The sequence below is a fragment of the Fistularia commersonii genome, chromosome 25, assembly GCF_037954325.1.
Source record: "Fistularia commersonii isolate RoL2024-O1a breed Wild chromosome 25, RoL_Fcom_v1.0, whole genome shotgun sequence".
Classification (NCBI taxonomy): domain Eukaryota; kingdom Metazoa; phylum Chordata; class Actinopteri; order Syngnathiformes; family Fistulariidae; genus Fistularia; species Fistularia commersonii.
Window position 1 is genome coordinate 7,638,069 of NC_141308.1, and position 15,519 is coordinate 7,653,587.

The window sequence follows — 15,519 nt, forward strand, 5'->3', positions numbered from 1 at the left end:
TACCGTGATTGTGTGTGTGTGTGTGTGTGTGTGTGTGTGTGTGTGTGTGTGTGTGTGTGTGTGTGTGTCCACACAGTGCTTTGACTTTTCCCTCTGATGTCATGTGGCCATTTGAATCCTTCCTTGTTCTGCCTCAAATCAATTTATTTTGAAACAGCTTCAAGGGAAACTGCGTCTTAAGCATCCGCATATTTTATTTTCTCAAAAAACAAAACAATAATTTAGAAAAAAAAAACATTTGAAGCTGGATCAGCGGAATCAGCTTGAATGGGAGCCACTTTCTGCATTTCTGCAAATAGACATTTAAGTCTGCCAACTTCTTGGTGTATTTGATGAATTATTATTATTTTTTTTACTATTTATTCATTTATTATTTTTCCCCCTGAGGTGATGTTGTCATTGCTGCCATTGGGGTTGGGTGTTGGAAAAGGATGAAGGACGAACCAATTACATTTTTGAAGCTGCTCTGACTCACCAGGCGCACGTAATATTTCCTATCTGATGGCTAAAAGGGAAGGTTTCCACCCCCCCACCCCCCAAACACTGAGAGAATAACATAGTGACGCCGGGCTGAGCAATTTCCTGCTGGGACTTTTCATCATGGTGATGTAAAAAAAAAAAAAAAAAAAAAAGAGTACGGGATGATGAGACAGAATCTCAAATTAAAACAGCTTCCGTTGGCTGTTGATATCATGCCACCTCAGATGATTCCTCTAAAAAGCAGAACATTTCTGGGGACACGACATTCACAGATCCGTATGTGAACGAGTCAGACGTCCATCACGCAAGGCCCTCGGCCGCGTCCCGAACGGCTGGGAACGTGTTTCCGATAACCCGCTAGTAAAGCTGTAAACACCCTTTGCTCTAAGGCTGACCTCAAAATGCTTCACAAATAAGGAAACCAAAGACGAAGGGCTTGCCAACAGCGACCAAGAATATATTCAACCTCTAAGATAAGGATTTGCAGCACACACTTATCTGTTAGATACCATTTCGATACATAAAAACATTGACTGTAACACTTTTTATAGGGAAATGATTGACAGCGAGAGAAAATCAAAACTGCAGAACAGCAATTATATTCTTCTGCTTTTAAACTCTTGAGTTTAAGTGTCAGACTCAACTGTCTAGGTTTCCCATACCAGACTAATGGGATTCCGTTTCTGCTCCAAAGATTAAATTAAGAAGGCTCCTATATTTTTTAAACTCTGCGCGCTTGGGATGTTTTGATCATATATGGGTCATCTCTCGTGATCTGCCCTTATCAGTTAAGCCAGCCAGGCTTGAAGGATACTCTTCCTGTTTTCAACTTGCCTCTTTTTTACCGTCACTTTTATATGCTGCAGTTTTCCAGGATCCAACTAGAGCACCAGCAGACTGATGACTTATAAAAACAGACGTTGGTGTTTATAACAACTTTGGCTCAAAAATATGGTGAAGGAATATATATATGCAACCAGAAATAAATCTTTTATATATAGTTTTAGACATAAATAACTTTTTTAATTAAATAGACTTTTCAATTCCTCTTCCTTCAGCCGCAGGGAATCTCAAAATCTTAAATCTTAAAAAAAATCTCACCCACTTACTGTAAATTGTAATAATTTATCTGTATATATGTTCATAACTGTGCAATATTTCATTTCATAACAGCTTCATGTACAATATTTTTTCATACTCTTGTGCACTCCTTATCTTTCACGTGGTACTTAAGACCCTAAGACACTTTATAGTTTTCACTTGTTACTTAAGACACTTTATAGTTTATTTGTAATTCTTATCCCCCCTCCCCTTTTTTTTTTTACTGTTTATACAATTTTCTACTACTATTTATTATTGCTATATTTTTCTTGTAACTCTTGCACAAAAATTTCCTCCGGGATAAATAAAGTTGTTCTTATTCTTATTCTTATTCTTATTCTTATTCTTATTCTTATTCTTATTCTTATTCTTATTCTTATTCTTATTCTTATTCTTATTCTTATTCTTATTCTTATATATGAAAGATGTACATTTATATATATGCATATATACATGTATATAAGATTTAATAAGATAATAGATAATAGACAAGAGAAAAGAGTAAATAAGATTCATATAAGATATATATAAATATATATAAAAGTTTTTTTTAAGATTTATTTCTATTACACCCTGAAGTATCAACATAAATCCGCGTTACAGCATTCCGACCACCAGAGAGCGCTGTGCAGCTTCCTGTGACTTCCAGCACGTCAATTTTCCAGCTCCTCCGCCCCGTGCAGCCAGCTGAGAGGGTTCACTGCTGTCCTGCTGGGATCACAAGCAGATCAGATCAGAAGCAGAAGTACAAGTGCATGGCATGTTAATGGATGCATAAAAGAAGATGCAGAAAGTGGACTCAGCAGACGCCTTTTGAGGCGATTGTTTTTTTTTGTTTTTTTTGGGTGGAGGGGAGTTCTTGTGGTTGCAATTCTACACTCATCAGCAAGAATCTATTTTTCCCCTGCCTGATAGTCATGTGACTTTTTTTTTTCTTCAAAGTATTTTTATTCTTAACCTAATTTTGAGCAGAATTGCCTTACTGTAAAAAAAAAAAAAAGGAAGAAGGGGGGGTGCAATACCTTTCAGTTCTTATCAAGCCCCATGAAAAATAAATAGAATAAAAAATAAACTCTCTGGTCTGACATGAATTACTGACATGAATCTGTAACTTTTAAGGTCACCCTTTGCCACTCAGCTACCGATAAACTCCTTTGGAAATGAAATTTTATTTCTCTCAGAAGTACTTTCCGCTCCTCATGTGTCTCTCAGGCGAGTGTGTGAGTGTGAGGCCTTTCCCTTTCTTTTTCTTTCCAAGTACTTCTCTCCATTTCTGCATTCACAAGCAAGGGCGACAGTCTCATCGGACAATTTACAACAAAAGTGCTGTGAGTCATTCTGTACCTTTCACACACTTTGAACCCACAAGGTCACCCGGTGAAGCACACGATTGTTTCATCGCCCGTTTGACTCACCGTTCTGAAATCCTCCCCGTGTCGCGGTTGAGGTTGCATCTCGGATAGGGGGGGGGGGACTTTGCGGCGCTTGCACGTCAATGTCTCTTCGCCATTTTTCTCAGCTCACCCGCAGGGTCGTGAAGTAATTCAGGTTTTTTTTTTAAATGTAAAGACGGGTGGGAATTACACAAGGTCTTTCTTTTGAAGGTTTTAAGCTTCTTATGCTTCACACGTCCACGTCCGTTGGCTGTTTGTAGGTTGGGGGTCAGTCAGTAGGAGGATGTTTTCCCATTAGAATATCTATCAAGTGGTAAACATTTCATATTTTTTGTGCACGAACGTACTACATTAAGATAATGTTCTTAAAGATGAACTCACCCCAGCAGCTTATATAGTCAATCAAATGACCAACACATGAATGGAATGGTAGTATTGATTTAAAAAGAGAGATTGTTTCACTGAACAATGGTAAGTTACAATAATAAAAAATTTGGCCATCATTACCCTTATAGATCTTTTGCTGTATAAGCTTTTAAGGGCTTCGCTACTTTGTCATTAAGTCTTTTCATTACCCATTATGGTACTTTTACTGAAGTGAGAGATCTGAGAAATCATCGGCCACAGACTCTAAATCAATTTATAATAAATATTTCACACTTGGCTGACACATTATCTGTTTGAGATAATGTGCAAGATAAGTGATTTACCAGAAAAAAAGAAGAAAAAGAAATACAGTAAAGCTATCGGTCCTGGTTTGTTGGTGATCCTCGATTTCTATATTACGTTTTTTTTTTTTTAACTTTATTACCTGAGATCCGTGTAGTTTGCCTTTAGTAAATCATCCCAGGATTGGCCATTTACACCAGATGTTTTTTGAAAATGGAATCCCATCTCTTCTCATCTGCAAATTGTACAAATGGGAAGTTTCTGACCGGGATGTCTCTTGAGATCAGTAACAGAGAAAGACTCAAAAATAATTTTGGGATTAGGAATAGCGTTGATTCTACACACTGTTGAACGTGAAGAGGGATCTGACATGATTCACTGATGCTTTGCAAACTCCCAGCACTGATATGTTGGTTTTTCTTTATCTTTTCTTGAGTTCGATGATGTTTTCAGTCGTTTTTGTCGATGTCATTGTTGTTTTTGTTTTTTTGTTTGTTTGTTGGGGGGGACAGAAGCGCTGTCTGAGGTCAAGGTGTTTCCACAGCAGCTCCGTATACGGCTGAATGATAGAAATCTCTCTTCCGTTGTGTGTTGTTTACTGGTGAGGGCAAAAAAAAGAGGGCTTGACGCACAAAGAGATAATCTATTTATAGGAGTTGTTCTGATCCTGACCTCTGCGTGTACTGGGCAGGGTTGCAAGGAAAAAAAGGCGAAACCTGATCAATAAACTATTACATTATCATTATCATCCCCAGAGAATGTAATTTCCCACACCTCCTACTTAGAACTGCAACACATATGGTCATTTATTTGATTAAGTGACACACAAATGGACATTTTTGGCTGAGTTGCACACCATGTTCTCTTGTCTTAACCAAATTTTGCCAAGCAAAAGTCTTTATTTTATCTCTGACATGATTGTTCGCTGTGAAAGTGGAAACTATTTCAGATATCTTAAATCACTTAGATCACACATGCACGCAATTTTTTTTTTTAAATCTCAAAACTCACAATGCAATGTTGGAAAATGTTGCCACATTATGACAAAGCTGAGCAAACCAGGAGCTCACCTGACCAAGCAGGGGTGTGGCGACTCGGAGACGCGACAAATAAAAGCATGTAAAGAACGGCATCGGCAACATAGACGAAAACCTGAGCCGTGGCAGATAATTCCTACGATGCTCGGCACGATCAGCATGTTCAAATCAGTCGCCCTCATCTTCCACGTCGCGGTTTTGGTTGCACTCTGCGGGTCAGAAAAGAGCCGGCCCGATACGGACGCTCGGATGCACCTGCTTGTGGAGGCAGCGAAGACGGCGATCCTGAACGGGCTGGGGATGGAATCCGAGCCACGGCTTATGCAGAAGGCGTCAGAAGAGCAACTCAGGAAGATGCATCAGCTCTACGGTGACAAACTGAGGGAGATGAGAGGAAATTCCAGCCTGTCCTCGCCGTCCACCATGTCCACTGTGCTCTTCCCAGTTACAGGTAACGGTATTTTTTTAGTCTTTCCTTAATTATACAAGTATACTCAAAATAATTTCTTCCCTTTTTCGTTATCAGTGTTGTTTGTCCGATGTTCCCACTTTTTGTTCTCACTCTTCCTCTATTGGGTTTACAGTGGAGACCCTAAAAGGTCACCAGAGGGTGGCACACCCTCGGCCGGGTCCACGTGCACGTTGGTACCGGGCGGTTTTCCAGAAAAACCCAGATATTCAGGCTAAGGTAACACTCGCCTGGGCCAAGCTGAAGATCTCCAGGCGGATCTTAAATAAACCGACGTCGGCTCAGGCGAAAGTCAAGGCGAAAGTGAGGTTGATGAAGAGCGTGAGGTCGGCCGTGAAAACACGGAACGAGCCGTTGTGCCGCGCCGACGACTCAAACACAGAAGATGTGACTTTTCACATCAGCCCACAGGTGGCAAAGTGGATAAGGGCCGACGCCGGTGAGTCACTGGTCGTGGATTTGAAAGGCGACGCCCTCGGGACCAAGCCCGCCGTCTCCCTGGAGTTACGCTTCATCCATTCCGAGCCGGCCCCGAAGGCGAGACTGCGCCGCTCAAACAAGGAGGATGACTGCAAGAGCCAAGGGTGGTGCTGCCGCAAATCCGTGACAGTGTCCTTCAAGGACATCGGTTGGGGGGACTGGGTCGTGGCCCCGGACAAATACAGGATGCACCTGTGCGACGGCACCTGCCCCCACAACTACAAGCCGGCAAGCATGCACACGCAGGTGAAGTCTCGGCTGAGTCAGATCGTGAAAGGCAGGACGCCACGGCCCTGCTGTGTGCCGGCCGCCTACGAGCCCATGGTCCTCATGCACTATGACAGCGGGGGAAGGTTGACGCTAACGCCTTTCAGCGACTTGATCGTCACCAAATGCCACTGTGCTTGACCTTTGAACCTTCTTTGATATTTTTTCTTTCTTCATTTTTGTATTAATAAATTGTATTTGCTACTAGTTGGGGGGAAAGCATGTAACTGCTGCAAAGAACTTCAACAATCAAATCCTACATCTATTTGTCCAAATTGAATATGTCATTATTCAATTATTAAAAGTGAGATGAGATGAGATGAGATGAGAGCAACTTTATTAATCCCGAAGGAAATTGTTGTGCCAGAGTTTCAAGTAAAAACATAACAGTAATAGATAATAGTGGAAAGGAGGAAGTATAAGAAATATAATGAAATATAAATTAAAATATAATTAAATAATAATAATTATTATTCATTATTAATTAATTATTATTAATTAATTAACTATAGATTAATTATCAATATTATTAATTAATTAATAATAATTAATAATAATTAATATAATTAAAATATAAAAAAAGTGCTAGTTATCATTCTGAAACTTTGTCTTTTGTCTTAAGTGTGCATATGGGAGTTGCTTTGAGTCGCGCATTTTAATTACAACCGACCGTTTTATCAGCATTCCTGCACAAAATTTTGAAAATTTCAAGTGTACGCTTCACACACACTCCCTACCTTCGTTGTCCTTTATTTAAAATTTGTATATTAAAACTGAAATTATGATTCATCTAAACAATTGCACTCGAATACATAAGCAGGGGCACCCCATAATAAGCACATGCACGTGTTTTTTCTCTCATGTGTTCAATCTCATGGCGGCCGGTCTAAAAACCTTGGTTTCCCATAATCACCTTGGGTTGGCTGCTTGACAGGATCAGCAAAGGACCGACTACATTAAGTCCCAAATATTCAGGTTACATATTAATGCCTTAATTGACTTGAAGGTATTATTTGTTTGAAATTGCCATTGAGATAAACTATCAAGAAAAAAAAGAACAAAGAATAACAGGGGAAGTTTTCAGAAGTGCTGAATAAGAACTGAGTAAACATTCACTTAAATCAAAACTCTTCAGTTGAAAACTATAATTACACATTTCTTCCTGTAAGTTTACACCCTTTCCTGTAACCGCTCGTTCACTTTCTTCTGTTTTGCTGCCCTTTGTTTACAGGAAATCTTCAAGTGTCAATTGAATGGATGAATGGAAAGCTGCTTGATCTTTGGATCCTGATCCAGAGTTTCAGCAATGGCCAAAGTATACAAGCACAAAAGAAGAAATAAGAATATTTATCAGACTTCTGCGTCTGGCGTCGAGGCCATGAACACATTAACTTCCGCTATTTGGCTGATTTATTTTTTAACCACAAAGTCAGCCTTGACATCTATTCCTCGGTTAATATCTGCTGCACCGTAAGCTGAGGGGAGAGGAGGAATAAATAAATCCAGTAAAAAAACGCCTAAACCTCCCCCTTAAATACACTGGGATAGCGTGCGTTGATTCGGGCGGCTCAAAAGCTACATGTTATACTTGAAAACAAGGGGTTACTGAAAGTTTGCAAGAAAATGACTGTAAATGGGAATTATCGAATTAACACAACAGTCAGAATCTCCATTCTTCCTCTTTTCCTTTCGGCTTTTCCCTTTAGGGGTCGCTACAGCGAACCAACCCTCTCCATCTAACCCGATTCTCTGTAACCTCCTCTCTCACACCAACTACCTTCATATCCTCTCTCGCTACTGTACATAAATTTTCTCTTTGGTCTTCCTCTAGACCTTTTGTCTGGCAGTTCCAATTCCAGCATCCGTCTACCAATATATTCAATATCCCTCCTCTGTAAATGACCCAACCATCTTAGTCTGGCTTCCCTGTCCTTCTCTCCAAAACATCTAACATGCTGTTCCTCTGATAGACTCATTCCTGATCTTATCCATCCTGGTCACTCCCAAAAAGAACCTCAACATCTTCATCTCTTGAATCAGAGTCTGCATTGCCCTTCCATTTTATTACAAACATATTTAAAAAACAGTAAAGCCTTGGATCATCTTATAAATATCAGTCACGCAAGATATTTTGAAAAGACTCATTTTTTTTTTCTCTTTAATTCAAACTGAATTGAATTGAAATAAACTCATTTTTTAAAAAGAACAACACCACTTCCTACAGTGATTTCCAACAGCGTTATAGAGTGAGAAATAATGTATATAAAATACAAAATTACCATTTGAATATTTTAAAAAAAGGCTAGTATCATCTTTCACGTTTTTATGCACAGACAAAGGATGTCAGGATATTAAATTTCCCACACTATATGACAAAATATTCAATAACTTTGTAGCTTATGTACAAAAATACTAACGTCTCCCTCCTCTGCTCGTGACAGCGTGGTACTTTCTGTTGAAATTGTGTCATTAATTTGGTACGACGTAGACGTCTTCGTCCCGGTACTCGCCGTGTATTACCAGGTTGCACGCCGGATCGTTGTTGTATATTGCATCGTCGGGCAAGTCGCACCGCAGGTACAAATCCTCCTCGGGCTCAGGGGCCGACCTGTAGAGAAACAACAAGCGGAGGGGATACGGTTCAGGTTGGGTTTCCTTTTCCGAGGGGCCTGAAAACCCTCCGATCCATTGGACTGATAGGTTTCCGATCACATGAAACGATAAAGGAGGTCACTTCAAGGAATCGGTGACGCTGCAGTCATGAATTACAACAAGAAATTGGTCAGAATGGGGAAATTCACTTTGCACACGATATTTCTTCATCACTTTCCGTTACCCCTTTTTTCGTCCTGCTGCAGTTTCACAAGTAATATTTCTGACTCTGAGTTTTACGTTTAAAATAAGTAAATATCAGCGAGAGAGGCATTGAAGTACTCAAGCGGCTCACCTGATCTGGTTTACCGCAGACCTGGGGTAGTTTTCGTAGACGGGGCTTTGCACCACCGACTGCTCCCTAGTGATTCCCACATACACATGGGATTTACTTTGCGGCGTGTCTCCATCCGTCTCTTTCTTCGGTCTCGTCCTTTGCTGCAGCTGAAACATTTTCCTGAATTTGAATTTGTACAAGACGAAACTGGCCGTTAAGATGACCACGAGGAAGAGGAGCGTCAGTCCCACCGCGAGACCTGCGGGGGAGCTGCGAGCGGTACAGGGGACGGTGCTGTTTCCAGACACACAAGTGCTGTTCATGATCTAGGGGACAGAGGATGAAAACAGAGCGATTGGGTTATTTTTCAAGAAAAACACCATTTTGACCCTCTGCTATTGTCTTATATTTAGAATAGTACTGCGCTAACTGTTAACAACATAAGCACCTCAGAATTCCTCTTTGTCCCCGAGCGTACCTTACAGGGCTTGAATTATCCGGATCCAGATTCCGCCCCAAGATCGCTGCGAAGCTGCGGGTCTGACTTTAAAAAAGTCAAACAAAAAAAAAAGTACCCTTGCAACAGCCGAGTTCCCCTTTTTCTGACCAATCAGCGAAAATAGCTTAGACCAGAAGGTTTCCTGTAAAATGCTGAAAACCACGTGTTATGTTCACACTTACCAGTGAACTTCACTGCAATAAGGGTAAGATATGTTTTCTCCACATGTGGTGGGGGGTATAAGATGCTCTCTTGAACCTTAGTTCAGATCAGATCCAGAACACAGCAAAGTACACAAATGCCAAAACTTTAAAATGATCTGAAGCAGAGTCTGGGTACAAGGTGAAGAAACATGCACAAGCAGGTTGGAACTGGCGGAGAAGGAGTGTTGGTTGTGATGACAGAGTATCGGCCAGAATAAAAAGAAAGGTGAGGAAAACGGAAGTGAGACCAACCAACAGGGTTGTCCGGTTTAGAGACGATGGGAAGCAGAGACGAAGGCAGCGGAGATGGAGATGTCGAGGTTCTCTTTGGGAGAAGATCAGGACATGGATGGAGGATGCTGAGGTTGGAAACCGCCAGGCGGAAGATCCTTGATGGACGGAGTGGAAGGAAACATGAAGTTTGTAGATGTGAGAGAAGGGGATGCAGAGGAGAGCGTTAGATGGAGGCACATGATTCAGACCCCTGAGAGGAGCCATCAAAAGAAGAAGATCTTAAAAAGACCCAATGATGCGTGGCATTATAATTATATCAGTGGTTTTGAGGTTTCTTCAAACTCGAAAACATCTGCGTGGTCTTTGGATGAACTCTGCAAATCTAGTGGCCTAATCTATCCCTCATTCTGAAAATGAGACCATCACCCAGATTTAGCCATTTATTATTGGGGTAAAGACTGCAGAGTTGCTGGCTTGGGTGCATCATCACAGGGGAGATGCTCCGACACTGATTTAAAAAAGAAAAAAAAAACATACACAAATTACAAAATGTGCTAGATGTTGAGAAAAAGCTATGCAAAACGTGTGTGCATGTGTGTGGGTGTTACTCGAGAAACGGGAAAAGCTGGAGAAGTCCTAATTTAAATGTGAATGCTGAGTGGGTCAGAGTGGAGCTTTACCTCCCCCTGCTGTCAGTCATGCTCCTCCTTCAGGGGCCAAAGGGGGTTAAGACTCCCCTCATCGCCGCTCCCTCACTTCTTTTTTTGGGGGGGAGAAGGGATTCTTTACTTTTTTTTAGGAAAAAAAACAGTTAGAGGCGGTAATAACATGTAATAACATAACCCGTTGAGCGAATCCAGTAGCTTCCGCTTCAGGTGTCTTTCAAAATAGAAACAGCTGCTGTTGTGAGAAAAGCCTCACTTATCTGGGGGCCCGGGGCAACACTTCCCCCTCCGATGTGGAAACCGAAAGCTATTATCCACAACATCTGGTGCCAAAAATGTGCGTAGTTTTTTCTTTTTGTGTTTTTTTTGGGTGTCCTCGTCCGGGGTTCATCCCGGACCGGTCGCCAGGCAATCACAAGGTCACGTATTGGTTGCACCCATTCCCTCTTTCATTCAAATGTCTGGGCAAATTTAGGTTCTCCGGATAATGTTGTGCATGTTTTTTGGACTGCAGGACGAAACAGACATGGGAAGAACACACAAGCTCCACAGAGAAAGGCCTCGAGGACCATCTTGCCGTAGAATCACAGAAACACGGGACGAAATGTAAAACTGTCCATTGTGCCAGTAGATGGTATGCACTTTCATGAGGTATATGTGGAGAGCAAAAAGAGAAACTATCAGAAAAGATATACATTTTGGGACACATCATAAGTGGTGTGCTTTCGAGTCATAGGGTGTTTTGGCCATTTAACACTATACACCCTCCTCAAAGGTGGTCAACAACAGGTTGATCAGGTCTGAGCTTGTGTCCCATGCTCAATCATTACAATGTTAGTTATTGAGTATGTCAGCTCTGTGAGCCCAGCAAGGGTCCTTCCGTTTTATCCATATCCACTGGCTGCTTCTTTCAGCCGCTTCAGAGATGGATCTAACCGTCTGCAGAAGAGCCTGTCCTGGAATATCAAGGCCTTCGAGCCACAAATTCTCTACATCCCACCTCAACAGGAGTGACTTTTGCGTCCCATCCTCGCTGTTGAGTGTCCGTTGCCAGCTCGGTGTTTGTAGCCCTCTTCAACCATGTTCTCTCAAGGAAGAGTAAGTTCTATGATGTACACAGATTTCAGTGATGGGGACCAAAGTACTGAATCTGGCCTTAGGGTAGTAAAAAAATTAGTTGGTGGTCAATGTCAACCAACATTTTCCAATTTCGGGGCATGGCTAGCTGTCCAGGCCTGAGTATGGCGGGAGGATGGTTAGGCTTTTTCTGACCCTCTTGGATGCCATGGTGGAATTGGTCCCTGTCACAGTTAAGGAGTTAACTATATTCCTCTTGTTCTTCAGTAATGCTGCCAGACACTTAGACACCTGGTTGTGCCTGCAGGTGTAACGTGCTTGTGGGAGGCTGATCTTGCAACCGGTCAGAGTGTGTAATGACTGCACGCCCCCTTTTGCTGCTTTTGCTGTGTTCTCCGTTGATTTAGCGCACAGTCTCGGCGACAGAGCTTCCAAACACTCAATTTCGAGCACGCGTTCTCAAATCAGCTTCCAGTGTCTCGTCGTTACACCGGGTCTTATCTCTCTCGGAAAGATGGCGGCCGTTCAAATCGCTCTTGTTTTAATCAGGCGCTGCCACCTGCAGCCCCTTCGCAGCCGCCCCAGAGAAATGGCAGTATGTAACAGTTAATGCTAACCTGCTGACGCTGCTTCTTTTTTTTTATGCCACAAATCTGACTGAGAGAGAGAAAAAATGGCGCAGATGGATAAAATTTTCATCTGCTTCGGATCACCTGAGACGACTCTCTGCGTCTCACCGAAACATCTCGGCTGCTACCTCAGCATTTATGTATCAAATAATATCTGGAAGGGCAATTATAGAACAACCAAAGGTTGTCCACATTTGAACGGGCCTTTACAAACAGGGTCAACTTCGAGGCCTCCCTCCCCTTCCTCTCTCTTCCTCGGAGGCTTATTCAGCAGTAACAGTAATCCTCTGAACAGACTCCTTCCTGCTCGCACTGGAGTCATCTCTTTTACCAGGTTACCATGGCTACTCTACAACCAAATAATGCCTCTCCTGTGAGGCGGACGAAGCAGTATTTCCCCGCGTGGTCGGGGGGAAAATAAACCAAATCCGGAAACGACGATCTCACACTCGCGTGGTGTTTGGCGTGTGTGTTTGTGTGTGTGTGTTTTGCTTGGATTTGCTGGGTCGGGGGGCTTCTGGGGTGGGGTTTCTGGAACACTATCATGGATACGGCTTCTTAGCATTATGCAGGAAGCTTTTTCTCAAGGATGAGAGTCTGCCCTGCTGCGGTAACCGTGAAAGTGGAACTCCCTCTGCAGTTAGGAGACAAGAACAGGCATGCAGTGATGATCTTCTTACCGTATTGCTTGTGGGGGACACTTGAGGAGGCAAGACACACGGGTGACTGAAATATCACGTCCTCTAACCCCGTCCCTTTCCACATGAGTAAATCTCGAAGAGGACAGCTGAGTCCATTCACCTTGTGTATTTATTCATCTGGAAAACCAGGGGAAGACATTGTTATGACAGTGTTAATCCTCAGCACGGCAGGGGTGCATCTCCATCCCCGCAGGTGGCAGACGGTTACTTGAAATTGCCAGGTTATAAAAAATGCAAGACAGACGAGCGTTTTTTGTTTCCCTTTTAAACAAGCGATTCTGGGAACAATTTAGTAAAGTTGTTTGTTTGCTTAAGAAACGCCCTGCTGAGAATGTAATGTTGCCAGCTGTCAACGCTTGGGATAGCGTGCATTAAATAATTGTATGCGCAAGAAAGACGTATAGGATTCATTTCAGGTTTATTTTCTCTCCTTGAATTAAAATGTTGCGGGTGGTTCCGCAGTCCAGATGTGCGGTGTTCCTCGCTACACCCCCGCGCAGAGACGTGAGCACGTCAAGTTATACCGCAACATCCGGGAAAATACCGGAAATGACTGTACCTAGATTTCAAAATAAAATGCAACACAAGTGCGATTATTTGATACTTCCTGATATTGTTTACATTTTTCCTAATTGAAATCAAGCGATACCTTTATTTTCAATTGGACTTTTAATCACGAGAGCTTTTTACTAAATTACAGCTTTTGCTGTGATGGAAAATCATTTCTAAAAATGAAATAAACCTAGTGAAAAGAAAAAAATCTCAGCTGATATTGAATTCTAATTCTAACTTACAATGAATTACATTCATTTACAATTGGCTCTGTATATCTAGCAAAATATGTGTATAAAACTCACAGTATTTGCTTTAAGGTAGCAGCCATTGCTTTCACCTCTCTGTAGTAGTTGCATTACAAAACACACATTTTCTCTCATAAATCATCTAAATCATAAATGTACAGTCATCCATTTTTAATTAAGACGGCGACCGAACGAGAATATATCTTATTTCTAATTTATTCAATTGGCAAGTTTTAACTGAATATAATAAGACATCTGTTTAAAATAGCCTATTTGATGCCAACTGCTCTGTCACTTTTTAACATTTTTTTTCACTTTGTCTCTTAATACTGTTGTTTCTTTTAAATAAATGTATTTTGTGTATATGTATATTTCTGTATGGTGTCTTTGAGTTTCCAGTAAGGCGGCTAAAAAAATGTACGATAATTATCATTATAATATAAGTTTGGATTTATGTGCGGAGGGCCTTGCACTGTTTGAGGCAATATGTAATTCCTTTACATTTAGGCAATGTTGCGGCGATGAAAAAAAGGAATTAAAGGAATTATAAAAGACAGCCTATCCTTATTTCTCATGTGCTTGATTCTGGACTAAAGTAAGGCATATGGTGATATTTCTTCAAAACATAGACGCCCCCCCTCCCTAAAATAATCTAAAATCCTTCACCAATATTACAAATTAACGGGGGGCGGGGAAGTGCACCCCCATTCTTACTGTTAGCGCTGAGAAAGACAATCCCTGAGTTTCATGTATTTGTGGATTGTTGAATTAGAACCGTCTACTGAAGACCACAATCTTGAGAGCAAGTTATCTTTGACTCTAATTGTTACATTGAAATCCCACTTCTGCAACCAATGTGGCAATTCTGACCGATTCTGATCAGCAACAGTGAGATCAGGATCTACACTTACCCCTGGTCCTGTGGGCTCACTGATCAAGAGTCCACTAAGTGCATCCCTGTGGTACTCATGCTTTGGAGGTGGACTTGGTTTTAGGGCCCCCATCTGAAGCGGAAGTGTAGGTCAAACCCGGCTAGGATTACCTGTACCATCTCTAAGAACAACTCAAAGGGGGGCACGAGGTAACCGGGCAAGCCCTCACAGAGGCGGGGTCCGAACAGAAACGGGAATATGACGTCCACTGTTGCGGAGAGGATATCACTCCCAGGGCCCAGGTATGGGTTTACGGCCCGTTGTGGAAAAAGGGCCTCTCCCCCAAGGCCTTGTACTGTTTTAGTCAGGTGTTGCATATAGGGTGAGACTAGTGCAAAGGAGTTGCATGGTGGTTTTGCACAGAGTGGCCCCGTTCCAACCCCTGCTCCAACCAGGGGGCGAGACTGGATACCGGCCACCAGACACCACACCCTACTTCCTAACCTGCTCAGAAGGGACCTAGTCGACCTTGCCAGCGTTGTAGCGCCTCAACCCGCTTTAAGGACTGTGTTATGACCGCTAAGGTTGGTGAGGACAGCTAACCAGCTTGGTGTGAGCTATGTAGCTAGTGGTGGGGAGACAAGAACCCCACAATCCTTTGCAAGTGATGATGACTGTTGGGAGCTTCTCATGGTTCTGTGTTAAAGAACTCCATTGTTGAATAACTGAATAATGTTGTGCTTGATGTGTGACACTAACCTGCACTGATAGTTGTCGTCAGGGGGTGGGAGTGCACATCCTCTGTCGAACTGTTATCCTTGACTCCGATTGCTACTTTGCTAACCCCCAGCTGGCCATAATATGTATGAAAGTCAGACTTTATTTGATTTTGGTTATTTGGTTTATATTCTTGAATGTTTACATCACGTGAATCGAGAAATACAAATAAAAATAAATTAAATTAAATAATAAAAAATAAAAAAAACTTTAGTGCACCTTTAAACCTTCATCGG

General features: G+C 42.0%; 2 protein-coding genes across 4 annotated transcripts; one reads left to right on the forward strand and one right to left on the reverse strand.

Annotated features, from left to right (window-relative positions):
* Positions 1–4,804: 4,804 nt before the first annotated feature.
* Positions 4,805–7,247, forward strand: gdf15 (Growth differentiation factor-15). Of its 2 annotated transcripts, XM_086173265.1 has the most exons (3): positions 4,805–5,132; positions 5,266–5,876; positions 7,129–7,247. In XM_086173265.1, the coding sequence occupies exons 1-3, from the start codon at positions 4,823–4,825 to the stop codon at positions 7,156–7,158; spliced, it is 951 nt and encodes a 316-aa protein (XP_086029391.1). In that variant the 5' UTR covers positions 4,805–4,822; the 3' UTR covers positions 7,159–7,247. The 2 variants fall into 2 exon arrangements, with proteins under 2 accessions (XP_086029391.1, XP_086029390.1); XM_086173264.1 differs by lacking the exon at positions 7,129–7,247 and having other exon boundaries at positions 5,266–6,160.
* On the reverse strand, positions 6,433–9,461 carry LOC147219053 (uncharacterized). Of its 2 annotated transcripts, none has more exons than XM_086173267.1 (3): positions 9,305–9,461; positions 8,845–9,152; positions 6,433–8,505 (listed from the first exon to the last, which is right to left on the reverse strand). In XM_086173267.1, exons 2-3 carry the CDS (start codon positions 9,147–9,149, stop codon positions 8,367–8,369), a joined length of 444 nt encoding a protein of 147 aa, XP_086029393.1. In that variant the 5' UTR covers positions 9,150–9,152; positions 9,305–9,461; the 3' UTR covers positions 6,433–8,366. The 2 variants fall into 2 exon arrangements, with proteins under 2 accessions (XP_086029393.1, XP_086029392.1); XM_086173266.1 differs by having other exon boundaries at positions 9,275–9,384.
* Positions 9,462–15,519: the final 6,058 nt, after the last annotated feature.